General features: G+C 40.7%; 1 protein-coding gene across 1 annotated transcript; it reads left to right on the top strand.

The window, feature by feature from the left end:
- Positions 1–10,123: 10,123 nt before the first annotated feature.
- On the top strand, positions 10,124–11,940 carry c2cd4a (C2 calcium dependent domain containing 4A). The gene is made up of 2 exons (XM_021570993.3): positions 10,124–10,290; positions 10,465–11,940. Exon 2 carries the CDS (start codon positions 10,489–10,491, stop codon positions 11,839–11,841), a length of 1,353 nt encoding a protein of 450 aa, XP_021426668.2. The 5' UTR covers positions 10,124–10,290; positions 10,465–10,488; the 3' UTR covers positions 11,842–11,940.
- Positions 11,941–14,040: the final 2,100 nt, after the last annotated feature.

Below are 14,040 nucleotides of genomic sequence, written 5' to 3'. Positions count from 1 at the left end.
GAGAGAGAGATCTGCATTCTTAATGAAACAGAAAACATATGGTTATTTTGGATGGTTTATCATAGTTCACTGGTTAACTCATTGAACCTGCTTTGTAGTATACCACTCTGGTAAATTATTTTTATTTTATTTGTAATCAAGCTAACTACTTAGTTATAGAACCGCGATAACAATCAATGCAAGCTGTAAAATGACTCCCAATGTAGAACGCAGCAACTTTAGTAATGTAGCTAGCTTGCTAGCTAATTACAACAAGTAGGTATGTTGTTAGCTAGCAGGAGCAGATATCACTAGCTAGCATGTCATTCTGGGACAAGAAGTGGTTTAGCTATCAGTGTATTCCAAGTAATAATTTAAGACTACAAAAATCTGTAAGATTTTAATGAATGAAGGACCCACTCATTTCACTCATACTGACAAAATAAGAAATGCCACATTATCCCTGTCAATAGTTGGAGTAGGATGTTCGTCGTCGTGGCAGTAGCATCGTCGTCTTGGCAGTGGCAGAGGACATGTACAGAATATGTAGTCCATCTGTCTGATGCTGTCTGGCCAAAAATAGTATGGCATGTCATACTCTTTTTGGCCAGACAGCATCAGATACATAGGCTACATATAGTAAGATAGAGAGGCTTTGTCTTGCTAGCTCGGACGCTGTCTCCGGTGAGGAAAGTTTGAGGTTGCACAGTGCACTGTTCGGAATGCTGGCAGTATTTTGGATGGACGTATTTTGGATGGACAGTTAAAAGTCTATTTTTCTCAATTTCCGCCTGACTGACGTGCCCAAAGTAAACTGCCTGTTGCTTAGGCCCTGAAGCCAGGATATGCATATAATTCGTACCATTGGAAAGAAAGCCCTCTGAAGTTTGTAGAAATTGTAAAATAATGTAGGAGACTATAACACAATAGATATGGAAGGAGAAAATCAAAAGAAAAAACAACCAGAATTTTTTTTTTGAGACCCCATGCGCTTCTAATGGAACGTATAGGGGAAAAATGTAATCTAGCTCCCAGTATGCAATTCCTATTGCTTCCACGGGTGTCAGTAGTCTTGTTCAAGGTTTCAGGCTTGTTTCTTCCAAAACGAGTAAGAAATATGAGTTTTACTACAGGGACACAGACTTAGAAATTTGTGTATGCGCGCGTGACAAAGAGGCCACACACCTGCTAATATAATTTTCCTATTGAACATAGTTATTTCTGTATTAAATATTATAGTTCAGGAGGATTAAATAGAAACGTATTTGTTTTAACAAAGTTTAGCGGTAGCTTTTTGGATTCCTTTCTCTGCATGTTGAACGAGGGGATTTCTCAAATCGATGGCACCAACTTAACGGGCTTTTCGGGATATAAACAAGGATTTTATCTAACAAAACGACACTACTTGTGGTATCTGGGACCCTTTGGATGACAAATCGGAGGAAGATTTTCAAAAAGTAAGTGAATATTTAATTGCTATTTGTGAATTTCTGAAACCTGTGCCGGTGGAAAAATATTTTGATGTGGGGCGCGTTCTCAAACAATCGCATGGCATGATTTCGCTGTAAAGCCTACTGTGTAGTTAGATTAACAATAATTTAAGCTTTTAACTGATATAAGGTACTTGTATGTACCTAAATGTTTAAATGTTTAATACCCATGATTTGTATGATTATTTACTTGAATTGCACGCCCTCCAGTTCCTCCGGAAGTTGTCTGGCTAGCGGGACGCCTTATTAATATAAAACCTATAAAAAAAATTGACATAACAGACATAGTGAGAATGTTCCTGTTTGTTTCAGACTGGCCTCTGCCTCCAAATCACTAAGTGCGCCACAGACTAAATTCAATATATAATCAGTTTGACAGGTGACAAACAGATAATTTTACTATTGTAACATGCAGTGGTGAGAATTCTATTGTCCCCGTCAGGAGCCCAGGCTTTTGCCATAGATGGTAAAGTTCTCGTCTCTGAACCACACAGGCTTTATATTGCATTCTGCTAAGGTACTTGTCTCAATCTACATCGGTCAGCTACATTGGTGACTAGGGAAGGATTCTTTTGATACGCCTATGGGGCCTGGGCACAGAAATGCTTCTAGAGAGAAGCCCAGGATTTTGGAATTTCTGGACTGTGACGTTGTAAGATTGTGCCCTCCACGGCACTTGATATACAGTGCCTTCGGAAAGTATTCAGACCCCTTGACTTTTTCCACATTTTGCTAGGTTACAGCCTTTTCCTAAAATTGATTAAAAAAAATATTCTCATCAATCTACACACAATACTGCATAATGACAAAGCAAAAGCTGTTTGTCAGACATTTTTGCTCATTTATAAAATAAAGAAAACTGAAATATTACATTTACATAATTTGTAAGACCCTTTACTCAGTACTTTGTTGAATCACCTTAGGCAGCGATTACAGCCTCAAGTCGTCTTGGGTATGACGCTACAAGCTTGGCACACCTATACTTTGGGAGTTTCTCCCATTCTTCTCTGTATAACCTCTCAAGCTTTGCCAGATTGGATGGGGAGCGTTGCTGCACAGCTATTTTCAGGTCTCTTCAGAGATGTTAGATCGGGTTCAAGTCCGGGCTCTGACTGGGCCACTCAAGGACATTCAGAGACTTGTCCCGAAGCCACTCCTGCATTTTCTTGTGCTTAGGGTCGTTCTCCTGTTGGAAGGTGAACCTTTAACCCGGTCTGAGGTCCTGAGCGCTCTGGAGCAGGTTTTTATCAAGGAACTATCTTTACTTTGCTCTGTTCATCATTAACTCGATCCTGACTAGTCTCCCAGTCCCTGCCACTGAACAATATCCCCACAGAATGATGCTGCCACCACCATGCTTCACTGTAGGAATGGTGCCAGGTTTCCTCCAGACGTGATGCTTAGCATTCAGGCCAAAGAGTTCAATCTTGTTTCCTTCAGATCAGAGAATCTTGTTTCTCATGGTCACTTGGAAAACTCCAAGTGGGATGTCATGTGCCTTTTCTTGAGGAGTGGCTTCCGTTTGCTCACTATACCATAAAGACCTGATTAGTGGAGTGCTGCAGAGATGGTTGTCCTTCTGGAATGTTCTCCCATCTCCACAGAGGAACTCTAGAGCTCTGTCAGAGTGACCATGGGGTTCTTGGTCACCTCCCTGACCAAGGCCCTTCTCCCCCGGTTGCTCAGTTTGGCCAAACGTCTTCCATTTAAGAATGATGAGGCCACTGTGTTCTTGGGGACATTCAATGGGTGCTGACAATTTTTGTTACCCTTCCCCAGATCTCATGGCTTGATTATTCCTCTGACATGCACTGTCAATTGTGGGACCTTATATAGACAGGTGTGTGCCTTTCCAAATCATATCCAATCAATTAAATTTAACACAGGTGGACTCAAATCAAGTTGTAAAAACATCTCAAGCATGTTCAATGGAAACAGGATGCACCGGAGTTCAATTTCGAATCTCATAGCAAAGGGTTTGAATACTTATGTAAATAAGTAATATAATAATATTTTTTTCATGTTGAAGTAATTTGCAAGAATTCTAAAAACCTGTTTTCCCTTTGTCATTATGGGGTATTGTGTGTATTTTGCTGAGGAATTTTCATTTATTTAATCCATTTTAGAAAAGGCTGTAACGTAACAAAATGTGGAAAAAGGTCTGGATACTTTCCGAAGACACTGTATTTTGATTGGTAGGTTGCACCATATTTAGATACTTCAAATACTGCCTGACATACCTTTGCTATTTGTCTCCATGCTCAATAAATGGTGAAACCCTATTTGTGATGGTGTGCTTTGTTCGAATATACAGTACCAGGCAAAAGTTTGTACACACCTACTCGCTCATTTTCTTTATTGTTTTACTATTTTCTACATTGTAGAATAATAGTGAAGACATCAAAACTATGAAATAACACATATGAAATCATGTAGTAACCAAAAAAGTGTTAAACAGATTCTTCAAAGTAGCCACCCTTTGCCTTGATGACTGCTTTGCATGCTCTTGGCATTCTCTCAACCAGCTTCACCTGGAATGCTTTTCCAACAGTCATGAAGGAGTTCCCACATATGCTGGGCACTTGTTGGCTGCTTTTCCTTCACTCTACGGTTCAACTCATCCCAAACCATCTCAATTGGGTTGAGGTCGGGTGATTGTGGAGGCCAGTTCATCTGATGCAGCACTCCATCAATCTCCTTCGTCAAATAGCCCTTACACAGCCTGGAGTTGTGTTGGGTCATGTTGAAAAACAAATAATAGTCCCACTAAGCACAACCCAGATCATCCGTTCACCTACTCTGAATCTCACAAAGACATGGTGGTTGGAACTTTCTTTGCAGCAGTCATGACATTGGCCTGGGGTTAGGTTTATGACAGTCATAAATACCTCTTCCCCCCTTTTTACATTTGCAAAATCCTTAGTTAACATAGAGATTCTGGGAACATCAGAAGGTGGGGAAAATGAACTATATTCCGGTAATGCGACTAATTGAACATATGCGGTGGTACTTAATGAATATGATGTCTGTTCGATTGTCATCTGAGACATTCTCATCAATGATAAGATGACATAAACTCTACAGTGGAAAGTCTACACATCAGAGTTATCGGATTCACATGGAATTGTTGTTCAATTTAAATGTTTGAATATGAAATTATTCGTGATGGGATGAAGTGTGATTTTAGCTTCTAAAATGTGAGATTTGGGTTTTCATAAGATAGGGCTCTGCTCAATCAGTGGCCCGCCCCTGTAAAAGGACATGGGTTATAAAACTTTTCAAACACGCCCTCCTCTCCCTTCCTATACAAGCCCTTGACGACAATATAACCTCCTGTTCCGAGGATGTGAGGATGATTGTCCGATGTCAGAATGGTTCAGATAATAACTACAGAATGAAGCCAACATCAGCGTGAGCTTTGGTTGCGAATGGTATGCACTTTGAACTCTTATTCACTACAGAAGTGATACCTCCTAGCCGTTGAGTTAGCAACAGCCGCTACAAACAAGGGTTAGGAAGGAACAGAGTACCCCGTCTACCACACAATGACATTACAAAAACGTATTCAATTTATCAGCAGAGACATTCTTCAAAGGACGAAGGACTCGGTTGGGCAACACGGCCTTCCATCTACCCCCAACCTACCGAAGCGCAGCTCAGAGTAAATATTCATTGCATTTTCCTTTTCCAAATGGGCGGTAATTTAGAATGCATAAGATACTGTATTTACAATAGCACAGCTTCGCCCTTTGTTCCTCAGTCTTCCCGCTCTTTCACTCAAACCCAGACCCTTTTCTTTTGTGTAACAAGCTGTCATATCTGTTCCGCCCGCTAGGGACGTTTTCCTTTATGACGTAATTTGTAATCAAGTTATGATTTAATTATGTGTATCTGTAATTCTGTATGATTAGTTAGGTATTTAGTAAATAAATAATTAAACCCAATTTTGTATTACTGATTCAACTTGTTAGCCAGTGTTTGTGCAGATACAGTGCCTTGCGAAAGTATTCGGCCCCCTTGAACTTTGCGACCTTTTGCCACATTTCAGGCTTCAAACATAAAGATATAAAACTGTATTTTTTTGTGAAGAATCAACAACAAGTGGGACACAATCATGAAGTGGAACGACATTTATTGGATATTTTTTAACAAATCAATAACTGAAAAATTGGGCGTGCAAAATTATTTGGCCCCTTTACTTTCAGTGCAGCAAACTCTCTCCAGAAGTTCAGTGAGGATCTCTGAATGATCCAATGTTGACCTAAATGACTAATGATGATAAATACAATCCACCTGTGTGTAATCAAGTCTCCGTATAAATGCACCTGCACTGTGATAGTCTCAGAGGTCCGTTAAAAGCGCAGAGAGCATCATGAAGAACAAGGAACACACCAGGCAGGTCCGAGATACTGTTGTGATGAAGTTTAAAGCCGGATTTTGATACAAAAAGATTTCCCAAGCTTTAAACATCCCAAGGAGCACTGTGCAAGCGATAATATTGAAATGGAAGGAGTATCAGACCACTGCAAATCTACCAAGACCTGTCCGTCCCTCTAAACTTGGCCTTCTCATGATAAATACTTACTTTTGGGGATAACGCAGATTATAATTTTGAGTATATTTTTAGTATATTCAAGGTTTAAAAAGGCTTCTAAAGTTTGTAATTTCCACTTTAAAATGTCAGACTTGAATTGCCCTAATAAAAAATGTAGCAACCCCACCAAATAATGTAATTGTAAATGCAATTAATTATAATTCACATTTCCTTTTGCTGCAGTTGCTGCAGGATTATTTTCCAGCTGTAGCAAACTGGCTCAAATTACGATCCTACATCTGAAGTAAAAACTGTCCAACTGCAAGTTGGCTTAGCCATGGCCTACCACTTATCATAGACACTTTAAAACATGATGCGTTGAAAAGGATATTCAGCTGTATTTGAAGATGTTCTTTTCCACCTCTGAACTCATTTTGCTTCCTCCACAGGAGGTAGCTGTAGCTCTGGGCTGTGAAGAATACATTACAGAGAAGCAAAGAAAGTAAGCGACCACCTTTTTTCTGGGTTTTATATTAAAGACGTCATTTAACTGTAAAATGTATTCCCTTTTAATGTGCCATGAACACAACCAGTTATTATGTTTTCAGTGTCAAACAAATCACTTCAAAAAGAATCAGTACTTCCAAAATAATTCCAGCATCCGAACAGTGCACTGTGCACCCTCCAACGTTCCTCACTGGAGAGGGTATCCGAGTGAGCGAAACAACGCCCCTCACACTTACTATATGTAGCCCGTGTATCTGATGCTCTCTGGCCAAAAAGAGTGATATACCATACTATTTTTTTTGCTAGACAGCATCAGATACATGGGCTACACATACTGTACAGCTCCTCTGCCACTGCCACGACGACAATGACTAAAGAAATGCTTACTTTATCCCCATAGAGCAGTGGTATTCAAAGTCTTTCAGCGTGGGCCCCATTTTTTTCACCAGAATTTCTGGGAACACCATTTTTTACCTAAGAATTTCTCGCGACCACACCCCAACCCAAATCTAATGACACAACCTTCAAATCTGTACATTTAGATTTTTACATCAACAACTAACCTTTCATTACATTTTAATCTCTTATCAAAATTAAAAGAAACCAATAAAGACATCTAGTCAATAAAATTCAAATTTTCTCATTATCTTTCTCAAAACGTATATTGTCCCAAACAATAGTACTCTTAATTTTGGCGATCCCACTGCAATTCCCCCACGATTCCACTAGGGGTCTCGACCCCGACTTTGAATACCACTGCCCTAGAGTTTAAGAGCCCGGGGCTGGGTTTCTACTAAGCTAACATATGGAATTGTTTTAGGATGGTCATACCAAGGATCATTTAGCTATTTGATTTGGAATTTTAGGTCATTTTTTAAATAAATTATGTAGCCTTACTGCTATATTAGCCTATTGAAATGCATTGATTAACAGATTCATGGAAAAACAAAGTCAAAAATGTAATCAAAAGGAAGTAGATTTTGAAGTGTCTGTCCTATATCTGAGAGATATATAAGACAGCTCAGGAGAATAAATATGTAATTTTTACAGTGGAATTACCCATATACCTTTACGTGAAAATGCCCTATTTATTTCCAGAACATTTTTGGCCCGGTATTGGGTTACATTCAGTCCAGTCCTGTGACACTTGTGGGAGTCGTAGATCAAAACGGAGAACATCATCGTGTTCGTGAGAGACTCATCTTTCCAAACCGTATACACACAATGGGCGTCTTCGTGAGAAGATCATTTTTTTTTTTAGATGTCTCCTGGTTTGACAAACACTGCTGTAGCTTAGACACCTTCAACAGCAGATGCGGAAGGCCGACAGATATCTCTAGCAGAAATCTCTAGCTTAAACAGACGGATGTTAATGGGGATTTTTATTTACTGTTTATGTATTATGCCTCATGCGGAGCATGGGAGGGCCTCAAGTGGTTAAACTATTATTATTTTTTATTCTATTATTTTTATTATGTTCTGCTCATGAGGCCCCTTGATGATGTGAGGCCTGAGGTAATTGCCTTTTCTGCCTAATGGTAAGTCCATCAGTGACCACAGGACTTCAGATCTACAGTCCTTATGTTAGGTTTACTAGTGTATTGGAAGTTTGGAATTACAACCGGCTTGGAGTCTATTTGAAACTGGGTAATAGAAGGCATAACAGCCAGGTTCTCAATTTGGTCAGTCAAATCCAAGGCAAATGTATGATTTCTACATACCTATATGCTGCCCTCTGTTGACTGCAGTGAATTAACACATACACCACCTGGTGACTGACAGCCTGCTACACACTCTGGGATGATCTCAATTGCATCCTCCTCATGTCCTCTGTCCTCTACTCGCCTCCATCTCAAAACCAATTGGAGGAGAGAGGATGCAAGGATTTGATGCAAGGATTATGCAATTGAGATCTTCCCAGTGAAGTGGAACAACATCCTACTGAAATGTGACCTCCTGTTTGAAGTGGATGGCATATGTTTTGAGGTGAACCTTAAACACATGTACCTCATTACATGGCAGCACTGGATGATTATTGATGCCACGTCCAGCTCATTAGGGCAAGGGTCACATACATTTGGTTAAGCAAATAAGACAACTGGTCACGCACTTCAGTTTCTGTGTCAAAAAACCCTCCTTAACCTCAGTTCAGCGGATGAAAATCGAATAGGATGAGACTTTGAAAATTAAAGGCTTATAAACTCAGAAGCAAATCTGAACAGATCATATGGGATGTTGACTTCATTTGATCAACTCTCTCTTTTTTTCCACCACTATCTGAAATCTGTGTCAAATGTGCTGGTGAAATAACCATTAGTTTGATCCATTAAAAACAACATTTCTGAGAACTTCCACTCTTTCAATGTTTTCTCTTGAGATAACATTATGTATGATATCACCATCTGTCCAATTGTGTGGTTGCACAGGGTTACTAAGATGTTCAACTTGAACTTTGGCCATTACTGAGCTTTTTCTAAATGAAACCCAAAGGAATGTCAAACAGAACATCCAAGTGGTACTGTAGCTTTATACTGTACAGTAATCAACCTACTCCATGTCAATTTACCATATGACTCATGAACTGAACACCATGACTTCTACTGTGAGGTGTGACATGATTTTTGTTTGGATTGAGTTGTTGAAAGAAATTATATTGATGTGACAATGAACTCCAGATATTTCCTGATTTATCCGTGATCTATGGGTAAAGTATTAGAGGTGTCCATGCCTCTGCTCCACTGGCACTCCTCTTTTTTCACTGTCCAAAATATAATCGTTTTTTTTTAATAGAAAAGCTGATCCTTCTCCCACCACAAGAGGGTATCGTTGGCATGGATTAAGACAGGTTGTTTTGTGTGGAGTGTAGACCTATTATACTTGTGTTTTCATTTCAAGGTGTCTAAAATAATGTGAGAACGTGCTCCGTTTTGTCTTCAAAGCAGCATTGTGTTTTAAAGTAGCTCAACTAGTCTGGTTGTAATCCTCTTGTCAATATCAGTCATTATACATAGGCAACAGTAGAGTGGGTACCAGCATAGAACATACGTATAGACAGCTATTAAGTATTCAAGTGATGTGAATTTCTACTACTATTCAAGTGCATTGCATTCAAAATCCCTAAAAGATCATGGAAAATATTGTGATTTCAGTGTGTCTTTGCAACATCCTTACACTTAAGCTATTTTTAACAGTTGGTCACAGTTCATTGGTTGATTTAGAGAGGTTTGATCCACATTCTATTCATCAGAAGCCAATGTTGTCGCAGCATTTCAAGTACTGCCAACCTAGGGTCACCAACAGGCCTCAGCCATAATCTTATCATTTCACTTTATTTGAGTAAACAACCCAAGGTTACGTCCCCCTCTCATCTGCATAAATGGAAAATCAAACAAACCAATGAACATGTTTTCCTTTGGTCAGATACATATGTTCATTTTCAAAGTAGTTCAGTTGGCTTATCTGGCTGACCTTTCCCCCTGCTGTGGGCACGGAGCGTTGTGTTGTGGCTTGGGTGTCTCCATGGGAACGGGTGGCCAAGGGGAGGTTCCTGTCAGAGGACTGAAGGGTGTGTGGAAGTCGTCCTGGTCTCCTCCCCACCACCAGGTCATATTTAAACAGCCTGGCAGCTCTTTCAGTCAGTCGCTTACAGAGGAGCTGGTCTTAACAAGAGAGATTCTGAGCCTGCAACTTAGAGACTTTTACTACTACAATCGTTATCTATCTCACAAGCCGGTCTGTAAGGACACAGTGTTGGATTTACTGACATCTCATTTACACAAGGTAAGCATCACATCATAATCATGACTTGAAAATAATTTACCTTTTCTCTTGAATTATTTTTTAATTTTTGAAGAAAAACTAGTATTTAACTAGTTTTTGAAAACAGGCTTTTTGATTGGCTGTGATTTTTTTCCATTTGTGTTGTCTAATGAGGATTTCCTTTTGCTGTTCCAGTTACCAAGCCCTATCAGAGAACTCATGTGGGTGGTGGAGAAGATCCGTGTGTCCGTGGAGAGAACCAACCTGCCTCTCCCCTCAACGGAATACAGCTTCAGGATCGGAGATATGTTTGGAGAGAAAGCTGAGAAACACAAGAGACTTTCCCTGTGTCCTAATATTATCACCCCAGACACTATCCCAGAGTTTTGCATCCCTCCTAAGATCCCATCGTTCCAGGAGCCGAAAGGTACAGAGCAGAGCCGCCAGGCCCCCATCATCAGAGTGTCCCTGTGTGAATCTGAGAGGGGGAGCCCTAAGAGGGAGGCCCCAACACGAAAGCTTATCAGCCCACACATCATCCAGGTAGAGAATGTGGACGAGAGCCCTTATGACTGTAGTGATGAGGAGACCACCAATGCAGACCCTCAAAGCCAGGCAGCACTCTCCTTGCCCCACATGGCCAAAGCCCAGACTTGCTATGGTTTCTGTACCCTGCTGGAGAGCCCCCACACCAGGAGGAAGGAGTCCCTGTTCCACAATGACCCTGGCTCCTGTGGCATACCGCTGCTGCTCCCCAGGAGCAGGTCCAACACTTGCCCCAGAGTCTCCCCCTCTACCTCCCCTTCCTCCTCCCCTTCCTCCTTCAGTCTTCACACCCTGACCTCCAGACTCTCGCCCAGAGGTTATACACTCAACAGACAGGGCACACTGGACAGTGACACAACCTCCTCAGCTGAGTCCTCCCCTTTCAGCTCCCCAATGCTGAGCAGGTCCCCACCGAAGTCTTCCCTCTTCAAAACACTGAGTCATGAAAGGCTTCTTTCCAGAAACATCAGGAAGACTGTGGTGTCCAGAAACAACTCCCTGTCAACAGACGAGGGCAGCTCCACAGACAATAGTCCCAATTTCATGAGGAGGGCGTCAGATGGGCTGGTAGAAGGCCTTCCACCAAGCTTCGGTCTGGCTCCTCCTACCATCTTCCCCATAGACTTGGTTCTGCACAGGGAAAGGGTGATGAGGGAGAGCATGGTTCCTATAGGGAAGGATGGCACCCTGCGCCTCTCTGCAGAGTACTGTCCTGATAACCAGAGGCTGCGGGTGCGGCTCATCAGTGCTGAGGGACTATACACACACTCGGTGGACCCCAAGAGTATCAACTGCAGTGTCAGCCTTTCCCTGGTGCCTGGAAAGGTCCAGAAGCAGCGTAGCACAGTCATCAGGAAGAGTCGTAACCCTATCTTCAATGAGGACTTCTTCTTTGATGCCATCTCAGAGGAGGACCTCTGCCAACGCTCTCTGAGATTTAAAATTGTCAATAAAATGTCCACTATGAAAAGAGACTACATTCTGGGGGACGTTGAACTTCCGCTCACAAGCATTATCACTTTATAACTTAAATAATTTGTCTTATTTATTTAAATTGTATTTATTATCACTTTTATACTGTGAGCAGAGATTTTATACTGTATCTAATAAATCCTTTATTAAAAATATCTGTTTCCTTATCTTTAGTATCTAAAAGGGCAGCCATGGAGTACATCTGTTGCAAGCATTAATGTTTTAATATGGTGACAGAAGACTGAAAGGTCTTCCTTATACGAGATATCACATTGTACACAGCCAACATGTTATGTTGTAGGCCTATATATTTTTTGCATACTGGCAATAATCACTCTAGATTTCTCTTACTATCCATCATTCAGAAAAATTACATCTCTGGATGACTATCTATTTTTGTCTAGACTTAGGCCACCCTCCCAATTTACCTCTTTCTCAGCAGGGGAAGTTGTAAAACAGGCCCGTCTCATGTGCCGATGTGAGAGTCTTGCCTTCTCTTATTTCCTTTATGCCTGTCATTTCCTAATGACCTTTGCAGGAATCAGTATATCAGTGGTGACCAGAAACGGGCTGAATTTCAGACGGTGCTAATGACCAGTTCGCAATGACCTTCTAAAAACCCAATTTATCAGAAAGCTATGAGTTAAACATTTACATTTACATTTTAGACATTTAGCAGACACTTTTATTCAGAGCGACTTACAGTTTGTGTATTCATCTTAAGATATCTAGGTGGGACAACCACATATCACAGTCAAATACATTTTTCCTCAGTAAAGTAGATTTCAGCAAAGTCAGAGCTAGTAAGAAAAAAAAGTAAAGTGAGAGTGTTAGTTTGTGAAAGGCGTTTGAAAATGAAAAACTGAAAATACCACCCATCTTTTAGTTGAGATGCTGCCCCCTTTTTTGGTACAAATTGTGTATTCTGGGATAACACAACTTGGTAGATGCAGTATGTAAATGTCCAGGGCACAAAGACTTTGATCTCAAGTTGCACTGTACTAAAGCACATGCCATTACCATGTGCCCCTTAATTAGTACCACTACAACAGTCATCTACCATCTGGTTATTCATACAGTGGGAACATCTGGAATGACGCTTAGTGTTTACTACCCCATGCTCTCTTTCTGCTTCCCAAGGTCATTTCACTCATTATCGTGGGTTCGATCCTCTCTGGGGCCACCCATATGGAAATGTATACCCATTTTACTGAAACCCTTTGGATAAAAGTGTCTGGTAAATGGCATATATTATACCTCAGCTTAGGGACAGGAGCTGGTATCCAGCTCTCAATCTCGCAGGCCAGATTGCTTGTACTGTATACTGTGATTTTCCTGGATAAAGTATAGAACATACTGTGGTCTTTCTGCATAAAATAAACATACTGTTATTTTCCTGCATACCATAACAGTATACAACCTACTGTGATTTTCCTGCATACAGTAGCAGTATACAGCATACTGGACTTTCCTGCATACAGTAGCAGTATAAAACATACTGGGGTTTTCCTGCATACAGTAACAGTATACAACATACTGTGGTTTTCTTGCATGCAGTATACAACATACTATGGTTTTCCTACTTACAGTAACAGTATAAAACATACTGTGATTTTTCTGCATACAGTATAAGTCGATGTGTACCCTCCTGAAGAGTGCTCGGAATCGCTGAATAAAGTAAACCTCGGAGAGGGAGGCACATCCTGCTGTTTTCAGCAGTTAAGACCCAGCCTTAAAACCATCCTCCGTCACTAGATATAACTGCTGGGCTTTTCTCAGAGCCTGGGAACTCTGTGATAATATGCGATTAGCAATAGGTGAAAGAATAATTGTAGAATAATTAAGCAACATTTACATCTAAAAATGACATTGAAGCAACCGAAAATATTACAGTGATGCCCTGCTCCAGGTGTATAACAGGACTAAAGGCAGATTCACAAATGTTTTCATTGACAAAGGATGAATAATCAACCTAATGTGAAGGCTTCAATAGTGCTTTCAGTGCCCACAGAAAAAAATAATGAATCACCATAATTTACATTGCAGATTGAAGCTTGCCACAAAGACTTGCACTCCCTGTCCTTGTAATTGTTCAGATAGCACTGCGTGATTGTGTCCTTGTAGCCTTTTAGTACATGGGCTTTTTCATAAGGAAGCCTCAATTTCTGATGCATACACCCACCCAATCCCACATCCAACCTACATTTTAACAATACTCGTGGGGGCTGGCTTTGTCTCTAGACCCTGTGTAGG

Source organism: Oncorhynchus mykiss, chromosome 2 (assembly GCF_057628025.1).
Source record: "Oncorhynchus mykiss isolate SJ-2025 chromosome 2, ASM5762802v1, whole genome shotgun sequence".
Classification (NCBI taxonomy): domain Eukaryota; kingdom Metazoa; phylum Chordata; class Actinopteri; order Salmoniformes; family Salmonidae; genus Oncorhynchus; species Oncorhynchus mykiss.
The sequence above is the reverse complement of the archived record's forward strand: the minus strand, read 5'-3'. Positions and strand labels throughout refer to the sequence as shown.